At 41.4% G+C, this 27436-nt stretch overlaps 1 protein-coding gene across 1 annotated transcript; it reads right to left on the bottom strand.

Annotated features, from left to right (window-relative positions):
• Positions 1–332: 332 nt before the first annotated feature.
• On the bottom strand, positions 333–22778 carry LOC148037357 (uncharacterized). Its single transcript, XM_087676262.1, has 2 exons — positions 22303–22778; positions 333–1068 (listed from the first exon to the last, which is right to left on the bottom strand). Exons 1-2 carry the CDS (start codon positions 22474–22476, stop codon positions 856–858), a joined length of 387 nt encoding a protein of 128 aa, XP_087532388.1. The 5' UTR covers positions 22477–22778; the 3' UTR covers positions 333–855.
• Between the last annotated feature and the right edge of the window lie 4658 nt (positions 22779–27436).

The raw sequence follows: 27436 nt of genomic DNA, 5'->3' as shown, positions 1-27436 counted from the left end.
CCAACATAAAGGTTCCACCTGGATGCAGTGTGACTCATGGCTTGAGGTTACGAAATCTTGATTTATAAATTAACATTGTGGATGTATTGAACAAGATGTACAACTCCTCTTCATCCGAACGGCAAGGAATAGAGACAACAGACTCGATCAAGAATGTATTTGTTCGCGAATGTATGCAGTTTGATGTCAGTAAGCCATCAACCCGAGTAAGCTCAACATGAACCTTGAAATTCAGTTTATAGACAAACCAGACGAGCAAACACAGGTCAGAGGTCCTAATCATACAACAATACATTGAATGTTTCAACTTGTTTATAATCCAAAGCACTAATTGATACAATGAAAGAACTGGCTTTGCCATAAGATCAAACTTTTAATAAAGAGTCTCTACTGACAAAATGTAGACTTAAACAGTAATTCATTAACTACCTTTGCAGAAGGCCAAGTCATGCCCAAAGTTTTACAAATGTATACCCTTGCTGACATTTGACAGACAAGGTTAAATCCTCGAAAGCAGAATGAGTTCTGAGACAATGTCCTCCACAATAATCTGAACCAATTTTCCCACCACAATGTACACAGAAGGGTTATTAACAAAACCATCTTTGCTGCTGCAAAGCTTCAAGGAACAGCCCTAATATTCATCTTCCCCGGTTGTCACTCCAATTGACCAGAATGTTGGAGTTTCCATTACTCCAGGGATGATTTTGTAAAAGAACATTCACAACCTGAACACATGACAACAAGGCTCGCGATGAGGCAGCACAGGTCATTGGGTGTCCAGATGCGGCATTCCCTGACTGCTAAATTAAGACCAGTTGCCACCCTTTACTTGGGCATAACAGTCGTTTTCTCTTAACCACTAGAGGAGTCCACAAAGTGATGAACGTTTCCATTCTGTGTGCACAAGGGGCCCTTCAGTTTGGCAGGCCCTGTTGGTAACTTCACCTCAAAGTTTGACAAATTTTGAGGTCCACAACTAGAAGCTTGTGGAATTTCATCAAGGAACTCTTGTGCAACATCACCGTCCTCATCCATCATAAGCTTCTCTGCATACCATCGCAACCCCTGTACTCACAACATTCATTTTACATGGTAATAATGCAAAGAGTATCAGCAAACATCAAACATATCTTTAAAGCATTAACTCTTCAAAGGCACAGGCATATGTTATGGTGGCTTTAACTTGACTAGCTTAGCTGTACTTTGAAACAACAGAATAGATGTATGTAATGCATAAGCAGAGATAATTGTTAGCCCAGATGACAAGTAGAGACTGTAACTTAGCAACAAAACTTTTCCAGCTTGCTGTCTTTAAACCAAGATTTTTAACAAAGCAATAAAACGTGCAGTTCCAGTTGCTGGTTTGAACCAAGCTATTTAGCAAGTGTGTTTTGCAAGGACAACCAAAATTATCATAGAAGACAATGTCTCTTCCTGCAGTTCTCAGGACTCTAAAATCCACTTCTAGCCTCTTTACTCTTGAGGATAAATTGGTTTGATTTTGAGAAGCTTACAGCAACATAACTTAGGCCATCAATGAAGGTACCATCTCCATCTCCAAATGCTAGTATTTGTGGCAGATTACAAGGACAATTTCCAGAGAACAAGTTAATGTAGTGACATGGAAAATCCTTTAGCAGTAATCCCAGTCTCATCAATGGACACGCTCGTCTTCACAACTTTATAAAGAAGACACAAGCTAAACCATTGCATACAAACTCCACACTAGGAGAACCCAAATGGGAATACACATTTCTAACTGCAACCTGAGGCAGACTAAATGACAGGCAGCAGAACCAAGTACAACTGAAACTGAGCGATACTGAGCCAAACACAAAGAATGTAGCTTAACAATCATAATCATTTATTTATATGAGATAATGGATTTCTCCAATGAAGATTCTTACTAGGAATGTATCATAGCTGCAAGAAAAGTCAAGTTGGCACAAGCATGCATATACAAGTGAAGGCAACAGCCACAATACACCTTTACGACTGATGCAATGCTACTTGTTGACGCTACAATTATCATATTTTTCTGGCTCATGAAACAGCCCCAAAAAGGCATTTTTTATTTTTGTATGACATTCTAGACTTTTTTTTGGCTCCAACATGTTCTATAAAAGGGATTCAAGCTGCACACCACTCTTCATCCCTAGCCCCTCGTCCCAGTTCATTCAATGCCTTGCCACCATCATCCACCTCTCCAACTGGCTATCCACCCACTGCAGGCACTGACTACTGCCCTACTTCTAATGCTGCCACCCACTCTCTTGGAGATGCCACCTGAAACCGGCCTTTGAGAACCCAAACAGCAGTAAACCACATTTTTAGCAAATACCTAATTTGGTATAACAGTAAATTCAGCAAGAAAAAACCTTCTCTAGCCTTGCATGACCCAAAAACCACACCAAAATGGGAGAGAAAAGGCCCAACATGGAAGATACACTTGCATTCGGCCCAGATTCCAGAACTTCTCCAATCTTGACACTTGACAAATTGCAAATTCATTTTTCAGTGGCCCTTTGGCCTTGTCTGCATTAAAATAACATTAAATGCTGCCCAACCTCAACTTTAAATTCCTAACCTCTTTAACCTCAACAATGTTGGAACTTTTTACAAACCTTACTGAGAAACATTAAATCCATTTAATTCTGTTGGGTTTTACTCACACCAACGCTCACATAGGAGTGTCGGTGATCCTCAATAGGACACTAGAGCACTTTTTACTCTCCGTAAGAGAGGTTTTTTCCCCCAATCATATTACTTCTTATTTGTGTATTTATGTTACACACTTTCAGTCACTTATCACACATTACACACTTGTGTGTGTGAACCAATCTTTAAGGCCCTTACACAACCCTAAAGTTGTACTCTTGTACTTTCACTTACACACTTTGACTCTAATCAAGTGTCAAGCTGTGTCTACACTCTCACTCTCTCTACTATCCACACTATGTGCGCTGAGCTAATAGCTGCCATCTCTGATTTAACATTTGGTATTAGAGCCCGAGGTTCAACCCGGACAGCTTCCATGCCGAGCATCTCCTCGCCAGGCTCACCAGCCCAGCTGGGCGGTCTCTCCACCAGCTGCAGCACCAGCCGCCAATCTGTCCAACAGTGCCCAGTTCTGCCTCCCACCAGCCGCCTGTGCTACCTGACTGGCCAGCACCACCAGCCGCCGCCACTGCTGCCCCCGACCAGTCGCTTGCATGCAGCACAATCTGTGCCACCTGCCACCCCTGCCTGTTGTCAGCCTTATGCAGTGCCGCCTGACTGGCTCCAGCACCGCCTGTGCACCTCCTCCACCGCCACTAGCTCTGCCAGTTTCACCAGGCCTGCCACCTAGTTCCATTCTGCTCTGCCAGGCCCACCTGTGACAGTCTCACCTACATTTCCAGCAACACAGCTCGAGTTCGGCTCCTCTTCGGCTTGTTTTCGGCCGTCATAGGTATATCTCATTATTTTTTTCAAAATATCAAAGCCAGAGGAAGGGGCTTCTACAAGGAAAAGTCTATTTCTGCTACAGCAAGTGCCTTGGTGTAAAAATTGCAGAAATTTGTTGGAATTCGGGTCAGAAAATTTGGGGCTTTTAAATGTTTGGCAGACATTGGCATATGTACTGAAGTTTCAGTCTGAAATTGACTAAAATTGTGCACATTGCACGGTCAAATTTTGGGGCTTTTGTGTTTTCAATGCTGTTGAGCATAGTTCTTGCATTGGACAGCGTGCTACATGATGAAATCTGTAAAAATTTCAGCACATTGGGATACTACTGGTCAAGTGTGACAATTTAGTTAATTACAACTTGGCATTTGCTGTAATTTCTGGAAATTTGCAGATTTCCAAGTTAAGCCAGCTTTGGTTATTGCTCTTGTGCATTTTGGAAGAGTGACATTTAAATAGATGTGGCAATGTAAAGATAACCCCCAAGTGCATGTGTCCTCATGGAACCACAAACATCAAAGTGAATAAGCTGAATTTTTCGGACAGCACGCACTGTACCATCCTTTTTGAAAGCAAACCTATGCATTTTGCCCAAAATACATCCCTTGCATACATGAGGAGATGGATTCTCCACTAGAGGCAATGCACCTACCATATGACACCTCTGAAGGATCATAAAACTCCCAAAACTCATATGTCCATAACAAGCATCCCATAGCTCCACATTCTACATTGCGAGCAAAAGGTAGTAACTGCCAAAGCATCATGAGGCTGCCTATCATAGGTATCCAACAAGAAGAGACCCTTATACAAGGTGCCAGACAACCCGAGTGCATAATCCATCTCTCTATCTCTGGCAATGCATTTGCCATCCTTAAAAGATGACCTGCAAGCCATGCTTATTAAAAGCAAAGATAAGATAAAAAACAAGTTCTTTGTAATGCCAAGCACAAACAAGACATCCAAAAGCATGAAATCAGAACCATCTCAACAGTAGTAGTGATTGTACTGATGTCATATACATCATAACTACTACTGTTTACACATAGCACGCATCCCAAGGTGACATTTTTGTATAAATTCGGGGTGTAAGGTATAAACTTCTTCAATTTCTTTGAATTTTTTTGAAGAAATTTGAAGCTTTTGCCCAACAAGCATTCCAAGGTAAAAAAACAAGCAATACAATAACATTTAATTGCTGCTACAGTCAAATTGAGCAAAAAAATCTTGGAAAAATTTGGTAAATTTTGGTGAGACTAGCCATTTAAGTTGCTATAAATCATACTCTTGTGGGCACACATTTTGAGACGTGTGATACAACAATGCCTTGCTGTTATTTTACAAGCTGAGTGCTGATTTGTGTGACATTGGGCACACCTTGGCATATTTGTGACAATTTGGCACTTGTATCTTAATCCCATGGGATTTTTGGTACTCCAAGAAATACGAGAAAATGAATCGGCTATGGAAGAGAGAGAAATGAGACAGTGATAGTAAGTGAGCTGAAGCAAGAGAGTAGAGCGTACTTGCTAAACTAGCCTGAAAAGAGTGAGGGTACAACCTAGTCAAGGGTTGACCTAACCAGCCCTCCACCAACTGACTCAAGTTAAGCTAACTCATTTTAGTCCCTAGTGTCACTACTTTTAAATGTCAAAACCCTAGGTACACACACACTAAAGTGACATTTATTAAAGTGTCCACATGACACGAATCACATAGGCAATGCCCAAAATTGACAAATTATAACAGAAATCTATCCTAGTGCATATTTACACATTAAGGATAGCATCAAAAGTAAGGAAGAAGCTTGCATCTTTGTACCATTAAAAGACATTTACCCACGACTCCTAAGAAGAATCTTTGGATGTTCAGTGTTGATGATACTCCTTCCATGAAGAATCACATCAACAAACGGGAGGACATGAGGGATGAGCTTGCATCCCTTGGGATAACTCGGGAGAACAATAACTTCGGAAGATATGGCGATGATTCTCCTAACTCAACCACCATCTCCAAAGTTCAATGTGTTCTATACCAGCCTTCTTACATTGAGGATCTGCAAGACTCTTCTTTGGGAGAAGCTAGCCTCGCTAGTCTTGGAGGATGACAAGCGGCTCAAAAAGGTAGGAGCCAGTGGATCCAACTCCAAGAAGGCTTTCACAACAAGTTCGAGAAGAGGGAAGAAGAAGGAGAAGCTAAAGGCAACAGAAACAGGAGGAAAAGAAAGATGATAAGAAGAACCCCAACTGCCCATACTGTGGAAAGGGTACACATCCAAGGAAGAAGTGTTGACAAAAGTACCTCCATTTAAAGCTCAAGGAGGGGTCAAAGGATTCGAAGGCAACTCTAGCTACCACTAAGTCCATCTTTGTACATGTGCTTGAGGAGGATATAGCTCTTGCTTCTTCCACCATGAAGAAGCCTTGGCTCGTGGATAGTGGGGCCTCTTCTAACATGACCTATCAACAAGATAAGCTTCAAGACATGCATTCCAAAGGGGGATCCATCATCATTGTTGGTGACAACTCTTCTGTACCCGTTCGTTGAGTGTGGACCATTCCCCTTTTGCCAGATCAACAACATTGTATCTATAAATTTATTACCGCTGGAAAAACAAAAATAGAAGCCAAAGGCTGCAACCTATCCAAAATACATAATTGCATCTGTGGTACTAGCTAAAGCTCTTATTAAACCCAATAAAGGCCATGGACTTGGATCAACCAAATGATAGGGATGTTCTCAAGAAACGCTCATGTTATTTATTTGATGAATTCCTTTTATCACCCCCCGATATCTATGGCAATTCGTTTTGTTTGGCAAAAACGTATATGTACCAGATTTGGGTTTTAACTTGCTATTTGGTTATGGTCTTACACAACTAGATGCATGCCTTGTTTTACACAAGATGCAATGACTATGAAGGATGCTTCTATAGGAGCAGTTCTTTGGATAGGTATATAGGAGGATGGGCTTTATATGCTCACAACCCTTCGCCTGAGGACTTCCCACGAGCTAGAACTCCTTTGGCATTGCTCAATATGACACCTAAACTTTGATGCTATAGTATAGGTAGCCCCATCCACAAGGTGCCTCATGAGGGCTACTACACCGCTTGAGTTGCTCCACACCGACCTAAGCAATCCTATGGGCACGCCCTCCCTTGAGAAGGCCAAGTATTTGTGCTTATCGTTGATGACTTCAGCCATTATGTGTGGCCTTATTTTTTGGAGTACAAGAGCGATGCGTACTCCAACTTCTGCGAGTGGAGGGTGTCTTCAAAATTTGTGGTGTACGAGCAAACTACAACGGTGAGCTTTATTCTAATCTCATTTCTAAGTTTTGCAGGGATCACAGTATTCGAATGGAGTTCTCCCATCCGAACACACCATCTAAGAAAGGTGTGGTGGAGCATGCCAATCAGACTATGGTAGGGATGGCTCGATCGATGCTAGAGCACTTAGGGATTTGGTCTTCACCTTGCTCCTTGAAAGACAAATTCAGTCCCTAATCTCATTTGGCTAGTTGGCCTCTTGAATCTCCCTGAAATTCTTTATTTCAACTGCTAGAATTCAAGTCCTTGGCTCTTAATTCTAAGTACATATCCTAAGGTGGCTCTCAAACCCTAACTTCTAGGGTAGATTAGAGTTTATAATAAAGATTTTTCAATATCTCCACCTCTGATGACTCAAATGGATGGATATTACTGAGATAACTTGAGAGATGACTATAGGATGAGAGAGAATATTGTAGAAAGAAAAATTTCAGAGTTTCATTGTGAGAAAGACTGAAAATTTGCTGCTACTTGCTCAAACAGCCATGGAAGTTATCACCAACAACTTAGGAACACCAAAAAGGCTATTGCCCCCTCCTATATGCTATCATCTGTACCAGAAGGACCTTGGGCTTCTATCACCTACATGTGGACAGCTCCAAATTGCTGTCAATTGCTGGCGGGACTCATCCCTAGAGGCTACAAATCACATCGGCAACATCTCCTTGCTTTTTAACAGTCTCTTTTTTTCTCACAATGACTGGAATAGACTTCCACTAACCCCAAAAACGTTTTCCCCACTTATATAGGTAAGTTTTACCAATTAGCAACTTTTAATCTCATTATCCAACTTGATACATTAATTTTTAGAATATTAATTTTAAAATTTAATTTAATAATTATTTTAGTGCTCAAAAGATGAATTCCACCAATGAATAATTAAATTGGCTAGGCTAATTTGTCTTCCAAGTATCCCTCAACAATTATTAACACTTAGACCAGCATTATTTAATTAATTAATGCCTCGTCTCTGCTGTCACCACTAACATTAGTGGTCAATAAATTGGTCTAGGCCAAAATTTGACACTAGATACCACCTAGCACCTCTCAAACATAACCTATTACAACTTTTGCCTTTGGCATCAACTGATATTCCAAGGTCTTGGGTTCCACACTATGAAATAATTAGCTTATACCTCACATGTGCAAGTCACATTAGCACATTTTGATTAACTTTTAATCAAATGCTAAGCAAAGCAATAAAATTCAACGTCCTTATGACAAACCACTCTTTAAGTCCTTGCAATCGTCCTCAATTGCAATGCTATATGCCAAAGCCTTCATTGCCACTACTGGAAAGACATGTTGACATCATAGTCAAAACATGTGCACCTATTACTTAATCATGCTCACATCCTTTGCATGTGAAATTCCCATCACTTAAACCATTACAATCAACACACAAGAATTGTAACCATTGTTAAAACCACAAGGAATGCATCCACATGCCAAAACCCAGCATTGTTTTGATTACTAAGGCATTGTAATGCATAAACTAAGCATAAACAACACCTCATAGCAATGATATACCACACGATAGTCATGTAAAGTATACATCAGCTACAAACCGAATGTAGCTTATGCAATTGTACTTCTTTTGCATGACTTACAAATATACATTGCATACCATCCATGTATTCCACACATGCCTTGCAAATGTATATCACATCAAAATTTACATTCTATATATTCCATACATGTCAATAACCTTACAAATGTACAGTTTCAGAGCCTAGGTGCAAACCATACACACCTACATACCAACTCACAGTGACTAGTACACTAAATAGTGATCCCAATAGCAAAAATATTGTCAGCATACAATATCCTAGATGCAACCCAAGTACATCTAAGATCCACTACACAACTAAGCTATCCATCACCAGGGAAGTGGAGATCAACCTCCTTATTGAGCATCAGGCAATACTATGGACCTTCTATGCTTTGCTAAGCTTAAAAGAGTCTGATCCAAAATCAGCTCTAACTAAAACACATCAAGGTAAAATGCATCGCTAAGGGTGATCTGCCAAGTCACCCTTCTCCATCCATTGCATCCATCATAGATGAAACAATGCTAAAACTTCACCTAAAAACACATAGAAACTTTATCTCTAACTTCACTTGCCTCGAACCCTTAACCAAGTTCTAGGCCTTTTTCTCTCTGAGCATTGCATTGCTTTATATTTTCACGTTGCTACAACTTTAACTTATCTAATATGCAACATTGCATCCAATTGACTAGCCCCTCATATGTGCTTGACATGCTAGGAGCACCAAATGCATTAGGAAACATTCTTGTTTACATACTTTGGACCATTGCAATGTGATAATTCATGGGAATTTGCATACTACTAGCCATACAAAGATACATTTTTCCATACAATGCATACATCACTAGTTGCATCTTTCCTCATACAAGCATTACTAGCTGTGTCATGAGGACATGTATTATGAAACCTCACTTTACATATCAATTAATTTTTAATCACATGGTTAAGTAAATGTTGCACATGTGAAGTGTAACTGGGGTTAGAGTAAACTTACAAGTCCATGACCGGAGAAAAACATGAGATGTCAAAGGCAAAAGTTGCTATAAGTTATGCCGCACATGTACTTGCTGATATCTAGTGCCAGTTGTTGGCCTAGGTCATTCATTTGGCCATAAGTCTCAGTTGTTGGTAACACTAGAGAAGTGGCGTTTAATGGTACCTAACGCCAATCTAATGGTCAAAGATGACACAGAGACACTCAAGAATGGAAGTTTTCTAGCCAATTTAATTATTGGCTAGTCAGATTATGTTTTAGGGCACCCAAATAATCATTAGTTTAATTTTTAATATTTAAAGACTGAGTATATTTATAATTAATTATGAATAAGGCTGAAAAAACCATTTGGGAAGGCTGCTACTTGTTAAAAATGTCCATGCAAGCCTGAAAAACGTCTTTAGAGACTGGAGAGAGGCATATTTAGTATATTCAACCTGCAAGAGAGAGGAAGAAGATGTTGTTAATCTGGTTTGCAGTCATTGAAGAACCTTTTGAGACAGCCAAGGGTAGGAGAAGACCAATTAACAACAAGTGACAGCATCTACAGGCTGTTGAGACAAGGCAACAACAGTAAATGACTGGATTTCTTCAGTTCTTTACATGTACAAGCTGTTGTGGCAAGGCAACAGCTGCATTTGACTGATTTTCAATCATTCTTCACAACAAAACTCTGAATTTTCTCTCTACAGCTTTCTTTCTCATCTCCCAGCCATTTCACAGCCAAGCTCCGAAGATCTCAGCATTTGGACCCTTGGAGACTAAGAAATTGCAAATTTCTCTGTTGTAAACCCTAATTTACAACAGAATTTAGGATTTAGCAACAGCCCCTGGAAGCATGAGAGAGATTGAAAGCTCCAAGACTTGGAGATTTTTCAAGGCTAAATGTGATTTCAGCTAAATTCAGGTGGAGGACTAGCCAGCCATTGAATTTGGGGCATTTCGATCATCTATGAGGTGGATGAAGGCCAATTAAGTGCCCGAATCAAGGGACAAATCAGATTGTGGTCACTTTGGACAGCAAGGGGAGTTTGGATTGCAAAGGGAATTGGGAGAATCCCATTGTAGATCAACTTTTTCTTCAATAAAGCTAAAGAAATACCGAAAAGAAGCGCCAATTTTGGGACCAATCAGATGTGCATTGTCCAAGATTGGTAGGTAAATTTGTATTTTCAGATTTGCATTAATTGTTTTCTGCTGTAATTAAGTTGTTATCAGGGATTTACCACCCATCCACGAAAGAAAGGCTGGTTTCAAGCCGCATCTTTCCTCATATAGAGAATTTGCATGACCAACATTACCACCATGAGTCCCAAACACAGTGGGCTGCATATATGCATTGCCAAACTTGCCACTTTGTACCCCAACCTCATGCCAGCATTGCTAAACATAGGGTTATACATATCACCCGCCATACCTGGATCCACTGGGCCTTGCACACCACACATTGGTTGTTGCATACCATAAGGAGTTGTGCCGCACATCCTCATATGTAGTTCCTGATCCACCATAGCATGGAAACTAGTGCACAAAGCAAATAGAGATTCAATATCATATGTACAGGAGTGGATCGTGGATTCTGAGTTAACGATGGCATACTGTCCCACGAAGAACAATGCAACAGATCTCTTCATGAGGCCTTTGCCCAGGGCCTCTATTCTTCATCACATGAGATTGTTGGGTCTTCAAACACTCCTAGGATTTGAGAGGGAGTGTTAACCTACCTTATTTGGTTTATCAGTCTGTCATCTCTTGGTTGTGAGCCCTAGTCAAAGTCTAACAGGGATGTAGAAGCTCTGATTGTTTTATTCACTTTTGTATGCATTTCTTCCCCCGGTGCACATTTTAGTGTGCATTTCCCCTAACTATCAAGCATTTCATCACCTATATTGCCCTGCTAGATGCTGCCTAATCCCAAATTGCTATGATTTTTCCTAGACCTACCACATCAACATTTGCAACTGCATTTAATTGTAGTCAACCGTTTTTCCAAGTCAGCCCCAAGCAACAATCAGCCAGTTCTCTCTCTTCTCTGCTACTTATAGCAAGCACATTCATTTAGATTCAATGCAAATTATTACTTCATTGTCTATTCTCTTCTTATTGTCTCTTGTTGAGCTAAAATATGCATTACTTGCTGATTAGCCTCTTAAACAGCCCCAAAACACACTAAAAATGCTCTTTTAGAGTAAAACCCTAAAACGGGGCGCGGTTCGAGAGAGTTCAGTGGAAACCCTAAAACAGGGAACGGTACGATAAAGTTTAGTGGAAACCCTAATTTTTGGGGCGCCCTTCCACATCTCTAAATAGATAGGCTGCCCCCATTTAGCAATCATCCTTGTTTGCAGGTTACACCAGCCCACACACCCTCTGTTGCTGTTGGCACCCAGTTTTCAGCCTGCAGCCCGCCTCCATCTGCTGTCCAGCCATCATCGACTGCAGCCACATCATCTTCAGCCTGTCCATTGCTGTAGGCGACAGCTCTCAGCTGCTGGTGACTGCTCCAAACTGTCCCAGACTGCTGTTCAGCCTGCTGTCCATCATCTCCAAGGTCAACCAACCTGCGTTTTAAGCATTGCAGGCCCTAACACTCTCAAACACTATTTCAGCTTGCTGTTTACAGTAGACTGTGCACAGTTTCCAGCCCTCGATCGGTGGTACACTGCTGCATTTACCAATTTCCAGCCTCCAGACTGCTACGTTTTGGTGACCGGCCTGCTGCCATTCACTATTCAGCACTCCGACTGGTGGTCACAGACTTGGGATCCGTCTTCGGTGGACGTCACACTCCGACATTGCTCTACCCTTGAGCACATTGTACACTCTTACATTCATTTACAGCATTCATTCACTTCAGAGTTGTGTTCTCTCTCTCCCTTCTTCTGTTTGTGTTTGAGTTTTGAGTTTTGCGTTTAGGGTTTGAGTTTTGCCCTTTGTGTCTATGTCTGTGCCTTTGTGTTTCTGTCGTGGTCGTACACTCTGTGTGTCCTTAGTCCAAACCCTAGCAGTCTTCTTAACATGGTATCAGAGCCGGTGCTCTTGTAAAGAGTATCCTGCGGATATTGTTGAGAGCTAGTCTTTGTGCGAGGCACACAATACGACTCGTAACCGAATCACAATGTCCCAAACACCTTCTTCTCCAGATTTCTATGATGTCTTATCAGGCTTCTCCATCATTGGAGGCCCTGAGACGGCATTATGGACTCGGTGAGGAGGACGACACTTCACCTTCACCAGATTTCACTACCATGACAAAGGAGGACTTTGAGGAGTACTATCGCAACAAGTACGGTGATGTTTACACCCCTCCTACCAATTTTGCTACCACATTCGGACCGGTTGGTGAGGCTGGCCATCTCTCCAATCATGGAGGACATACAGCATTCGGAACATCTGGCGATCCATCTTCATCATCTGCACCAAGTCCAATGTCAGTTTTGTACAATTCTTTTGTGTTGCATGAATCAAAACCCTCGCCTCTTTCTTCTTTTGAGGTACAAGATCTGGATGGCTTTGCGTATGTGAACTTCAATAGAGGAGGCTCACGAAGCAGACGAAATTCAGATACATCTACAGCTTCTGTTTCATTTGAGCATATCACACACACTTCTCACTTCCCTCCCATCCCACCCTCTTCTATATCACACCTTGATCATCTCTCATCATCTTTCCAAAATCTTGGATTACACTCCACATCTGCATCACACACCCTAGGGGTTGGATCTTTCATCTCCACTCCTAGCACCTTTTCCTTCTCCACCCCATTCTCTACCTCTTTGCACCATGGTACTTCGTTAGGGGGAATGCCACCCTTTAACACAGTGCCTCTCACTTTTCAGCAAATGAGCACACCCATAACTCCTGGGTTGACTGTGATGGGCATCCCCCTCACTATCCCCAACTTCACATCTCCCATGACCACTCATACGCAAGGGTTTCCATCCTCAGCTTATGGTGCGTCTTCACACTCTCCTTGGGTTACACCTACGCAAGGATTCCCATCTTCTGCTCCCCATGTTTCCATCCCACCTCCTTGGGTTCCTCATGTGGCTACCATGCCCATGCCTAGTCAGCCCATCCCTACCTATGGATCCACCTTGCACACTACCCGCATGCTTAGTGGGCACTCTAGGGCCCATTCCCAAGTGTACTCCACTCCCCCATCCTTACCCCACTACACTTTCACACTATCCATCTCTGAGCACTACCACTCCTGTTGCAATAGCCAAGAATGCCTTCACGGATAAGACACGTTTTAACGGGTCAAATTTCACTACTTGGTCAAATTTCATGCAACAAGTGCTTGAGTCTCAAGGTCTTTGGGACCTTGTCATTGGTCTAGAGCCTATGACAGACCGATGCAGTGATTGCATCCTGAGTTTCACTCTCAGTTGCAGCACTTCCCGCTCGCGTCAGAGCGTTGGAGTCACCCTCTCGGCCGCTATGCGGCTCGTGATCGTAGATCACTTCTGAAAACATATCCATAACTCTTCTTTCACAGTTACCTCCCCATTTCAGTGGTTTTTATTCCGCCTTGATTGCTTCAATGCGGCTAAGACTCTTCAGTGGGAAGAGTTGGTTCCTATGGTCCTGGACCAACAGGAGCAATTGAAAGGAACCAATGCTTCTAAATCAGAGGCCTTGGTTGGTTAATCCTCTTAGAAGAAGGCAAAGCACCAAAAGGAGGAGGAGGACAAATCTAAGAAGGACAAAGAAGAGGAGTCTACTTGTCACATTTGTAGCAAAACAGGTCACTGGAAGAAGGATTGCCCCGACAAGGAAAAGAAGGAGAAGGAGAGGAGAAATGTTCAAAGGATTCCGGAGCGATTGCTGCTCCCTCATTAGCTGCTTTCCTCCACTTGGAGGTGGTTGAGGATTCGACCCTGACAGCCTCTGATGTTGCGCTGATGGCCCCATACACTGAAGAGTGGATTGTTGACAATGGTGCCTCCCGGCACATGACTCCTTCTTTAGCGGGTGTTGGTCATTTACGGCCTTCACATGGCCAAATTCTCATTTGTGGCAATTCGTCTAAAAGTAGACTTTGCCTTCTTAATCTGGGGGCACTCTTGATCGCCATGAAAGTGACCCAACCAAAGCAACGACCCTTCAAGCGATTCTCCCTACCTATAAGTGACCTTGCACTTACCATCTCTCTTCTTACACAACCCTGAAGATGACTAATGAGTTGCTGCAAGAATAGAAGATTTATCTCACTTAAAGACAAAGACAACTTGATGGGAACCCCTATCGATTTGATGCCTCTATGCGCAACCAACATATTATCAAAAATTTTGGCATACCTGTAAACATCCTCGAGCAAGTGCAACAAATTGTGAAGCACCTCATTCTAATAGTCTAGCAACAATCCGAAAAGATCACAAGTAGAGCGACACCTGAGGATCATCCAAGGCTTTTGCTTTATGTAATAAATCTTTAAATTCTTATAAATGTGCATCCAAATTCTTCTTTTCCATATCCAACTGTTAGACAGTCATTTCCTGGACAGTTGGTGTATGGCAGTCCACGTCAGCAATACGGCAGGGCACTGGTACAGTCAGCCAAATTTACTGGTACAGTCGACTGCATTTAATGCAACTGAGGTGCTCCAATTATTTCCTATTTTTCGGCTATCTATAGCCGGTTTCGTGGCTCACTCCAATATTCATTATTCAGATTCTGATCTTGAGATCTGTTGGCTGAGACAGACTATGCTCAGACTATGCTCGGACTGACGGAGATCGAGGTCATCAAGTCGGAGACATACGTAGATATTTCCTCTGCCCCCTTGTGTATTTCTGCACTCTTATACAGCATATTATACCACAGATTTTTTGTGTTTACACTGTCTCCTTACTCTCTCTCTCTTCTCTCTGTGTTCACTCTCTCTCAGTCTTTTGTCCTGCGCTTCCACATCGCTGCACTCTGACATGGTATCAGAGCGGTGAAGATGGACTGACTGAGGGCTGAACCTATTTGAAGAGGAGATTTCATCGCGACACAAGGCTGCATTTCTAGGTTTCGAGGGCGAGTGGGAGGGCTGCGCATCGGATCAAGGCTGAAGCAAGCGTGGGCGTGCGGGAAAGGAATCTAATCGGTGAATTTGCAGCACATTATTGCTGTTCGAAGGTGTTCGAAGGTGAGGAAGGCTGCATTTGAGGCCTTCCGTTGCAGATTTTACCTTTTCATCGCCTCCGGCGGGTGAAGAAGGTTTGGGCAGCGGAGGAATCAGTCCTAGAAGGCTGCATTTTCACAGTCAGAGGGGGCTGCTTTTGCGTTTGTGCAGGTATTGCAGGTTAACATGTCTTCAGAGACTGATTTGGAGTTCCAGGCGATCATGGACAGGAAGGTGCCTGTCCTACCAGCTCTTCCAACGGATCAAAAGCTTGATGGTGACAATTACTGCATCTAGCGGGTGATGATGTTGGCCATTTTAGAGTCTTATGATTTGGCGAAACTGGTGATGGAGGAGATTAACAGGCCCTCGATAAGGGATGAGTCCAAACTCTCTTCCAATGCTCGTGCAGAGTTGACCAAGGCCCAGTCTCATTGGGACAAACTGAATGCCAAGATTTGATCTTTTCTGTTTCTGTCTTGCACCATAGCCGTGATAGCTCACATCGAACACTTGACGGTGGCTCGTGAGATATGGCGGGAGCTCGACCAGTTGTACAACCGGATGACCCTGATGAAGAGGGTTTCTTTGGAGGTGCAGATGCAGACTTTGTCCATGAATAAGTCTTCTTCGCTTCGGGAACACATCAACAAGCTTCAACAACTTCAGATGCAGGTTTGAAATGCGAGGAAGCCTATCTCCTCCGAAGACATGGTGATCACTTTACTATCCTAGTTGCCGCCACGATTCGGTACTTTTTATTCCGCTCTTATTGCTTCAGGGCAAGAGTCGACTCTTCGGTGGGAAGAGTTGGTTCCTATGGTCTTGGACCAAGAGGAACAATTGAAGGGACAGAATGCTTCCAAATCAGAGGCATTGGTTGGTCAAGCCTCTCAGAAGAAGGGGAAGGACCAAAAGAAGAAGAAGGAGAATAACAAATCCAAGAAGGACAAGGAGAAGGAATCAACTTGCCATATTTGAGGAAAGACCGGTCACTGGAAGAAGGATCGCCCCGACAAAGACAAGAAGGATACCAAGAAGAAGGACACGAAGGACTCTGGAGCGGTGGCTGCACCCTCATCAGCTGCTTTTCTACACTTAGCAGTCATTGAGGACTCTATACCAACAACTTCTGATGCTGCGATGACAGCTCCCCAGGCTCGAGAGTGGATTGTGGACAGTGGTGCCTCACAGCACATGACTCCTTCCGTTGGTGTTGCCCATTTGCGACCTTCGTGTGGCCAGATTCTCATTGGAGACAGCTCTTCTATGTCTATTGTTGCGCAGGGTGAGATGCAGCTTATTCCACATGGATGCGGTGGTACCAACACCTCTGAGGTGTTGCATGTGCCAAGATTGGGGTATCATTTACTTTTGATTCATAAGCTTTGTGCTCTTGGCCTCTTGGTGGAGTTTGACAGTGATACTGTTCGAGTCCTTGATTGTGGATCGAGGAAGGTTCTCTCTGCAGGATATGAGGAGAATGGAGTCTACAAATTGAAGTCTTCTTCAGCTCTTACTTCTCTTTTTCTTACTTCTCAGACACAGTCTGAGCTATGGCATGCTCGGTTTGGCTACCTGAACTACGAGTACCTTCGAAAGGCATCGCAAGGGTCATTTGTCCGAGGCTTGCCGAACATAGTGGTGAGCCATCAGCCATGTGTCTCCTGCATTCGTGAGAAACTGCATCGAGATGTGATTCCCAACAAAGCTTCTAAGCAGTCTACTTCACCCATGGAACTTGTATCTACGGATCTTTGTGGCCCGATGAGGACCGAGTCCCTCAAGGGGAGCTTGTACTTCATGTTGATCGTAGATGACTACAACAGGATGACTTGGGCCTATTTCTTGACTTTGAAGTCGGAGGCTTTCTCTCATTTCAAGGATTGGCTTGTCTTTGAGGAGAGTTGTTCCTGTCGGCGACTGAAGACCTTGCATTCAAACAAGGGAGGTGAATTTATGTCTAATGAGTTGCTCGTTTTTGTGCAGATAGGGGCATTCACCAAGAATTTGCTAACACCAACACTCCCCAAGAGAATGGCATTTTGGAGCGGAAGAACCAAAGTGTGATCAAGATGGCACGCACCATGATGGAGCACCGCAAGACACCTCAGTTTCTATGGGCCGATGCAGTGGCTACCGCAGTTCACATCCTTAAACGATCTCCCACTTCGGCCGTTGACAGGATGACACCTTTTGAGACTTACTTCGAGACTAAGCCTAATGTCTCTTATTTCAGGATTTTTGGGTGTGACGCTTATGTGCACATTCCGAAGACGCAGCGTGATAAGTTCAATGCGGCTTCCCAACGACAGGTTCTTGTTGGCTATAGCTCCCAATCCCAAGGTTATCGTTTGTTTAATCCCGTTAAGTGAGATGTCTACACGAGCCGAGATGTGCGGTTCGTGGAAGTACCGGCCACAGAGGGGGGTGAGGAGCACCCCGTCCTTGGAGATCCAAGGAAGAGTTGGGCTCTCAAGACAGTTTCTTTGGAGCCAGAGCCTCTTGATGGAGATTCTTCTTCGGATTCAGAGTCTTCTCTTCCACCGGCCACCCCGAGGAGCTTCCACCAGTGGATATTCCTGAGTCTTCAGCAGATGGAGAGCAACGGGGAGCGGTTCGTCCTCCTCCTCGTTGGGCCCGTGACACCCTCCAAGATTCAGGGATCGAGGGGGTCCCTGAGGAATGGGAACCGCAAGATGGACCGCGGCGGTCACGGAGGAACCACGCACATTCTTCGGAGCTTGTTTGCTCCAACTATTGTTTGCTGACCCGTTATGCAAGATCAAGAGCCCACTTCAGTGAAGGAGGCTTTGCAGTTTGATCATTGGCGGAAGGCTATGGAAGCCGAGTTGAAGGCTATTGAGAGGAATGGCACTTGGTCTCTTGTGCCTCGTCCCTCTCACAAGAAGGTGATTGGTGTCAAGTGGGTCTTCAAGACCAAGTACCTTAGTGATGGTTCTTTGGACAAGCACAAGGCTCACCTTATTGCTAAAGGTTTTCCTCAGCGCCCATGCACTGATTTCCATGATCCTTTTGCCCCCACTGCTCGTATGGCTACTATTCAAGATGTTCTTACCTTGGCAGGCCATAGGAGATGGCCTGTTTATCAGTTGGATGTGAAGTCGGCCTTTCTCAATAGTGACTTGCAGGAGGAGATCTATATTGGGCAGCCTCCTGGCTTTGAATCCTCGGATGGGAAAGTTTACACGTTGAAGAAGGCCTTGTATGGCCTCAAGCAAGCTCCACGTGCATGAAATGAGAAGATTGACTCGTTTCTTCAGTCAAAGTTGGGATATCAGCACTCCAAGGCCAATCGCAACTTTATGTACACACTTCCGAGGTTGGTCATGTGTTGTTCGTATTATATGTTGATGATTTGATTTTGACAGGGGATCATGCAAAGAAGTTCCGCAAGACCAAGACAGCTTTACATCAAGCATTCGAGATGACGGATTTGGGGCTTCTTCATTTCTTCTTGGGTCACGAAATTTATTAGTCTCCGAGGGGGATTTTCATCTCTCAGCAGAGGTACATTCAAGAGCTCTTGGTGACTTTTGAGATGCAGACTTGTCGACCCATTACTACTCCTATGGATCCGAATTGGAAAGCCACTTTACACTCAAATTCTCCCGTGATGGATGCTTCACGCTACCGTCAATTGATTGGATCCTTGATTTGGCTTCTCAACACTCGTGTTGATCTTTGTTTTGTTGTGGGTCTTTTGGCAGGGTTCATGACGAAATCTAAATAGGTGCATTGGCAGGCTGCCCTAAGGACTCTTCGGTATTTGAGGAGGACCTTTGACTTAGGGATTTCTTATCCCTCAGGTACAGATGCTACAGATCTGGTTCTTGCAGGTTGGAGTGACTCGGATTGGGCTGGCGATGTGGACCACCGTCGGTCTACTACAAGCTATTGTTTTATCTTGGGTACAGGTGTTATCTCTTGGAGTAGCAAGAAGCAGCCCACCATAGCCCTTTCTTCTACTGAGGCGAAGTATCGGGCTGCGTCTTCCACCACATGTGAGGTTGTGTGGCTTCAGAGATTGTTCGAGAAGCTTGGCTGCTCCCAGCCTCGTCCTACTCTTCTACGGTGCGACAATGAGAGTTGCATTGCCTTGATACGGAATCCAGTATTCCATGCCCGGACGAAGCACATTGAAATCCAATATCACTTCATTCGGGAGAAGCTTTTGGATGGGACCATTGATGTGGAGTATTGCAAGACGAAGGATAATCTTGCAGATTTGTTTACGAAGGCGCTTCCCCAAGCTCTTCTTAGGTAGCATTCCAAATCCCTCAGTCTTTTGACCCGTCCAAGATCTGAGAGGGGGTGTTAGACAGTCATTTCTTGGACAGTTGGTATACGGCAATCCACGTCAGTAGTACGGCAGTCCACTGGTACAGTCGGCTAGATTTACTGCAGCCGGCTGCATTTAATGCAGCCGACCTACTCCAATTATTTTCTATTTTTCGGCTATTTATAGTTGGTTTCGTGGCTCACTCTAGTATTCATTATTCAAATTCTGATCTTGAGATCTATTAGCTGAGACAGACTATGCTCGGGCTGAGGGAGATTGAGGCATCAAGTCGGAGACATACGCGGATATTTCCTCTGCCCCATTGTGTATTTTTGCATTCTTATACAGCATATTACACTGCAGATTTTCTACGTTTACACTGTCTCACTCTCTCTCAGTCTTTTGTCCTACGCTTCCGCATCGCAGCACTCTAACACCAACTCAAATAATTTACAAAAGTTTTCAATCCAATCATCAATTACGAAATGCTTCTAAAAAATAGATTGAAAATATGCTCATGTTTCCAACTTGGGATGTAGCTTCATTCACCAAGCATATGCCTTCTCTGATAAAATGATTTATAGTTGTTCGATACATTGAGTATCATTGAACTAATACAAATCAAAGTACACCGTCCATTTGGCCGGTCTTCATTACAAATTCAGTGCAGATTTCTCTTCCATTTCTCTTGTCTTTCTCTTCTCCCTTTCTCTCCATGTTTGTGCTCCTCCTCCATTGTGCACTCTCACAATATCTATTTTATTATTTAGGAAACATGAAAATTGTAGACCACTAGAAAGATTTACTTCTTTATGAGTACATTTTGTTTAAATGATTTACGCATTCAACCAATAAGATGTTGATTATATTTCACTTTTTCATAATCAACAATTTTTTGTATCCCAAAAAAGGGAAAAAGAAAAAAAGGCAAAGTGAAAACAAACACAAAGGCCTAGCTAGACTCCCCGAGGTAGGCCAAAAACAATAGCAAGACAATTATTCTTTTCTTAGGCCCCTTAAACTAGCACCCCCTTATCCTAGTAAAAAACTAATGTGGCCTACTACATCAATACACAAATTGCTATCCTAGGTTCCAACTTTGCTTTTTAACTATTTTCAAAGATAAGTGAGTTCACAATTGTAACAAATTCTGATATTTATACATGTATTAAAGAAGTTCGTTCAATACTGTCATATTTACATAGTATAAATAGTCAAAAACTTGTGCACTTAACATTTGGATTACCATTGAAAGTGTTTGGCTGAAATTTGGTAAAATTGCTTGTCTAAAGCTTGCTTAAGTCCTTGCATAAATTATTAGTTTATAGCAAAGCAATCGAATAGCATATCTCTTGCACTTGTTTTATATGTATGAATAACATATAATGCCATCAAATTGGTAATTTGCATTGAAACTACTCAACAATGGCACTAATCAAGGTCCTCGAAAACTTTTAAAATGATCGTGGCATTCACACATTTGTGCTTCTAGCAGCTTGCATCAAATTTATTGGCCCTACCTTGGGGATGGATACATCTCTAGCCCTCATTATTTAAAGTTTTTCATAAGGCATTAGATTATAAACAATCCCATGGATGTATCATGTGAGAGAACATGAGATATTGATAAGAACCAAATGTGCAACATTGGTAGGCATGCAAGCTAGGCTATTTTCTTTCTTTCTTCCAAAGGGGAGGTGCATGCTAAAGGCCAAGGAATGGAGAGATTATCAGCTAAGGAAAGGGCAAATTAAAAACTATGTGAGACAGTCCAGCCCTGGGACACACCTCAATATGAAGCACATGACAAAATCATTGGTGGAAATCAAGCTAATGGACTGCATTGTGGTTGGTTTTGATAGGAAGAGATGCAAGATAAACCAAATGGATACGAGAGAACATATAAATTTTGATGGTCATAAATTTTATTCGTTCTTTCCAATTTGTGTGCTAAGGAAGGATGTTGCCAAACTCTTTGCTACACCTTAGGATGGGCCAACAAGTCTGAGCAACTTTAGAGAGTTCTACTTTCTTTCACAGTACAGCTGGACGGCTTGATCTTAGAGAAGGTGAGCATGTGCATCCATGCTGAATAAAGATCATTGCAATCCAGGAATGTACAACCCAGCAGTCTCACAATTAGGGCTAGTTGCAGGATGACTTGGTGGTCCAAATTGTATGGTTAGCCGGTTCGCAACAGTGATTTCAGCTTCAGAGCTTATGTTTAAAAAACAAAGATTCAAGAATATACAATATGGCTCCCTTCCCCAAAAAGAATGGAGGAAAACACAAAATAGAGAATCTGTTTGGTGAATTACCTTTACATTTAACCAAACAACATGCATTGCGACCAATAACTTGATTGTGATGGACAAACAGTATAAAGAGGACAATAGAGATCAGATATTCCTTGAATGCTCTGTCATATTAAAGGCGATATGAATGAGATCTGACGCCTTTTTTCATGAACGGTATAAGGCCAGGATAGAACAAGTGAATCAGAGTTGCCAGTGCTACACAAAATTTATCTTAAGCATGACAAAACTCAGATTCGTATACCTGAACACCGCCAGCGCCTGGTGTGCACTCGGAAATGACAGGCCCGATGTCTCTGGGGACAGCCAGTTTGACAGTGAAGCCAGGGGCGGACGCATGCTTGGCAGGACTGTGCTCCTGACGATCGTCCTTGAAGAGCCCGAAGTGACTGAGAAATCTTCTGAACAATCCGGCCATGAAAGAGGAATACGAAGCCTATCCTCTCTCTCTCTCTCTCTCTCTCTCTCTCTCTCTCTCTCTCTCTCTCTCTCTCTCTACCTGCACGCCTTTGCCTGCTTTTTACAAATGCAACCCTGTCGATTTCCTCACGCAGAACCAGCTCTGCGTTTCTGCGATTCGGCCTTGAGCTTGTGGACAATGCCTCCCGCTGTCGCGGCCATTATCTATCTCCTAAAAATCATGAGTCTCCGCTTAAGGATAAAAACGAAAAGCTCGCTTCTTCCCTTACGTAATCTCAAACGCCTCCTTCCTTACATCAAGTAAGTGATGTGCATTGCAACTCCGGGTCATGCCACACGCACGTTATTATCATTAGACTTTTCCCATCTCTAATAAGTCAATTAACCCCTTTCCTAGCAAGTATGAGGCCAAAACAAGCGTGCACGGAAGAGCATAGACATATTGTTGCACAATCGATCAGGCTTGTGTTCCTAGGCCTTATCTAGTTCACCAACAATCTTAGAATATTTAGCTCCCATGCTATGGCCACAGTACTGTCCTTTGTAAGGCCCTAGGTTTTTGTAATTGAAGGTATTTCTTCATTAATACAAACTATTTTCATGTGTAAAACAAGAACGCACTATCGTGCACAAGAGTAGTACCTTCTTCTATTGCATGAGAGAGATAGGGATAGACGAAGAGACGAAGACAGAGATAGAAACAATGAGAACAACCTTTTTAATTTTTTTAAATAAACTTTTGTTTTTTGAAAAGCAAGATATCCACACATTTCAAGGCTAAATGGACCAATTAACGAAAGTTAATAGTGGGTAATTTTTTTTACACTTGCACCACTTGTCACCACACTATTGTATAAGCATATGTCCTAAAAGGCAATGCTAACAAAGCGCTATGACTAGTTTTCAATGTTTAATAAGCGAAGTGGTTTGCATGTGACACCTTATTTAAGCCTCATCCTTGTTGTAAAAGAGATTAACTTCATGAAGTTGCATGTGGCACCTTATATTAAGCCTCATATTTGTTTTTAAAGGGGCTAAGTTCACTTGCTACACACCCAAAAAGTATAGCAATGAATGCATATCACACCATCCTTCATTTTCTATAGGACACAATGTAAATTGCATTGATAGGATTTTTATTATAATTAGCAATTGCATAATGTATTAGTATTTACATCATCGTATGTGGAACCCAACCAAAAAAAAAGGCTAAACCCAACCCTAGGTATTCCTAATGATCTTGATACATACTTTAAAAACTTGGGCTTTCTTATGTACATCTCTAAAGGGCACCATGATGCTCTCTTTCAAGCCCTCAAAACGATAGATTGTTCTAAAGTAAGAGGGTCTCTTCCTAGACAAAGCCATGATCCTACTTTTTCATAAAAACTTTAGCATTATAGCTCCAAAAACATTCCACATCCTCACTAAGGCTTCATTCATCTTCTTGGTAGCATCCCTAAATAAGGCAATCCACATAGGTGGCTTTGTACATTGTCTTACAAACCTCCTTCAAAACTGAGCTTTGCTGATGTTCCAAAATAGGTGATATGCCAGGCTCTTCAATCCTCTTGAAAAGGAGACACGTTTGCAAGATATCTTTCCTATTTACATCCATCTTTAGTATTGACTTGGTTCGATACCACTTTCCAAAGCATCAGATTTAATTTAAGTATTGGTGTATCGATGTTGCCTCCAAACTTTTTTAACCTTCTCTTCCAAGTTCTCAACTAAGAGTGTGGGGTGGAAACTTTCCACTTACTCTTAGGATTATGGCTCATTTCCTTCTTTTCCACTCCTCAAAGTCTTACCCTTTTGAGATGTCATGAATTTTATTCAATTTCTAGTTCACATTCTTTCTAATGTTGGCCAATTCTCTCATTTTAGTCTAAATATCCTGACCATCTAATAGGTCTCCTTATCGATTAGTGGATAGTGCATTACTATCTCTCTAAGAACCAATAAATTGAGATATAGTCCCAAATATTTTCCATTTAAGATCCATTTGTGGTGGATCCCTTTGCGTAACTTTAGCCTCTTTTTCGTTGGACTGATGACAAATGAGTGAATCGTAGAGGTGATCCATATGTTTTAGAAAAGTAAAGCAAAGTTAATGGGAGTTTTTAAAGTTTTTTCAAGCTATTTACTCCCACCATAGCTTAAACTTGATCAACAAGAAATTGAAATGAATTCACAAAAACAAGAAAGCAAGAGACAAGAGTGCACGACACAAGATTCAGTACAATCTCTCAACATGCATTAAAAAGGTTCTTCTAAATGTACACATTTGGTTGAAATTAAGTAGCTTGTGCCTAAAATAGCCCTTTACAAAAAGATTAAGCAAGATCTACTAATTTTGCTTGCTAAACGATATTCATGTTATAGGTACATAATTGTGCTTGATATGATGTTATAGAAAGTTTTCCTTGCATTACATTTAGATATTGATCATATAATCCATTTTTCATCCTAATTTATATATAAAGGTTAGTGATACCAGTAAAATAAAGCCATCAATGTGTCTCCAAAATAAGTAGGTCAAATGCTCACCTCGCACTACAAACATATCCTTCACATGTCTTTATGCATCAACCAAGTCCAAGAACAAGTAGAATCAGTGTGAGAAGTAGTAGTAAATTATTTTATCCAATATCAATACATTAATTAATAAACAATGGTGGATTGCAAAACAAATAATCAAGGGATACTATAAGGCTTCCTAACCATAAAAATGAATAATGCAATAGTTTTTAAAACAAAGAAATGCTAGTAGTTGGTGATGTGTATATCATGGAATCGCATGCATCTACAAGAGTGAATATCATGCCCAAAAAGGAGAGATATCTTTGCCACTTTCTACCCTAAGAACAACCATCTAAGACTATCACTCCCTTGGCACTTCCTAGATGTTTCTTCATTAACTTTATACCCAAGGGAGAGCCATCTGCAATCATTATCTCCCTGAAATGTGCATCAATGCTCTTCTAAGTATCAAGGCACATTCATAAGGGGATGATGAGCTTAGATGATTCTACCTTGGGTAGGTAACACTATTTTTCATAATTGGTTGCCCTTAGAGTATTAATTTAGTATTTACCTTGTGACCTTGATATTGTAATGTTGATGGAAATGATTTAGTTTTATTTATTCTCACACTGTTTTATTTATTTTTAGACTATGTTCATGTATCAAGACAATAGAGGATATGCTTGTGGTGTTAGAATGAGTATTCAAGTTAGTTTTATTATATTTTATCGACTCATGTTTTTTAATGCCATCGGATTATTTTATTTTGGAGGTGCACCAATGGATTTTTTAAATAGTGTAGGCAATTGTTAATATGGCAACTAGTAGTTTGTTATTGCTATTATGAGAGGCACTCAACCTTATAATGTAATTAATCATTTGATATATGCAGGTTTTAAAACCTTGGTTCAATTAGCAAGAAAATTTAAAAGAGCTTGATATTATCTTTGTAAAGGGCTATTTTGGATAGAACTATCCTAAGCCAACCAAACACATGCATTGAGAAGAGCCCTCTCGATGCATATGGGGAGATTGTACTGAATCTTGTTATGGTTTCCTCTTTTATTTATGTTGATTACATGTAAGCTACGACGAGAGTTGATAGCATTGTACAATATCTAATGAAGTAGAATAACAAAAATACTATACAAAGAAGGTCAACCACTTAAATCTTCAAAATATTTTTGTTTACTTTCATCCCAATGAAAAACAATTCCTTTCTTAAACAACATTATCAAAGGCAAAACAAGAAAATAGAAATTACTAACAAACTTATGGTATAAACTAGCCAATCCCAAGAATTATTTGACTTCGTGCATATTTTTAGGTTTTGTCTAGGTTTATATTACTTTTGCCTTTTTGGGATTAACTTTAATGCCTTCTCTTAAAACTATCTAACCTAAATAATCAATTTTTTAATTGGAATATCATTATTTTCCAGATTCTTATATAGTTGGTTTTTTTTCAATAATCTCAACACTAAATATAAATATGATTTATGTTCCTCTTTATTTTTGCTAAAATCAAGAATGCCATCAAAGAAAATAATGATATAATGCTAAAATGCTAGGAAAATACAATTCATCATACGACTAAAAGTAGTTGGGATATTGATTAAACCAAAAGGCATAACTAAACACTCATGACATCCAAATTGAAATCTTAAGGTTGTCTTATAAATGTCAAGGCATTCACACTTGTATTAGTTAAACTAAAAGGCATAACTAAACATTTGTGATGGCCAAATTGAAATCTAAAAGGTATCTTATAAATGTCAAGAATATGTATTCACACTTGGTGGTATCCAAATTTGAGGTCACTTTTACTAAAGACACTAGCCCCTTGAAGTTTGTTTAAGACTTCATTAGCTCAAAGGATAGAGTGATGGTTCTTGACAAGTGATCTATTAAGAGCTCTATGGTCAATACACAACTAAGCAAATCCTACTTTTAGCTTAGTGAATCCAAGTTTTAGCATTGAAAGCCCAAGTTTTGGCTAAGCAAATCCAACTTTTAGAATTGCAAACCATACATATAATGGGTTTAATTCTTCTTCTTAATTGAGAGGGTTGGAGCTCCAAACGGTGAACCGCTAGGTCTAATGAGCCTAGCTGATCAACTCTTTACCTCGATTTTGATTTTTTTCTTTCTTTCTAATAATATGTGCCTACTAAGAGCTTTACAAGGTGACTAACTAGATAGGACCAAATCTATGGTGTGATCTTCAAGTTTAGATGGAGGTAATCTAGATGTTAGTTCATAATCAATAATCAAAGAATTTGCAAAGAAATTATTGCTATGCAGAAGTTATGTGAGATTCTTTGCCTTGAATCTCATCAATTTGAAAGGTGAGAAGGATCAAAGCTTGCTTGGAAGAGCTATGGTAGGAGAGCAAGAGCAAGAAAGAGATTCTTTGGCTTGAATCTCATCAAT

Source organism: Lygodium microphyllum, chromosome 4 (genome assembly GCF_053477565.2).
Source record: "Lygodium microphyllum isolate KBCC chromosome 4, Lygodium_microphyllum_v1.1.10, whole genome shotgun sequence".
NCBI lineage: Eukaryota > Viridiplantae > Streptophyta > Polypodiopsida > Schizaeales > Lygodiaceae > Lygodium > Lygodium microphyllum.
Note: the sequence above shows the minus strand (reverse complement) of the source record. Positions and strands in the feature narration are given on the sequence as shown.

Coding starts and splice junctions, on each gene's coding strand:
- LOC148037357 (XM_087676262.1), bottom strand. CDS start 22,476: ATGGCCGGATTGTTCAGAAGATTTCTCAGTCACTTCGGGCTCTTCAAG. Junction 1,069..22,302: donor CAGGCGCTGGCGGTGTTCAG/GTATACGAATCT, acceptor TTGTGAGTACAG/GGGTTGCGATGGTATGCAGA.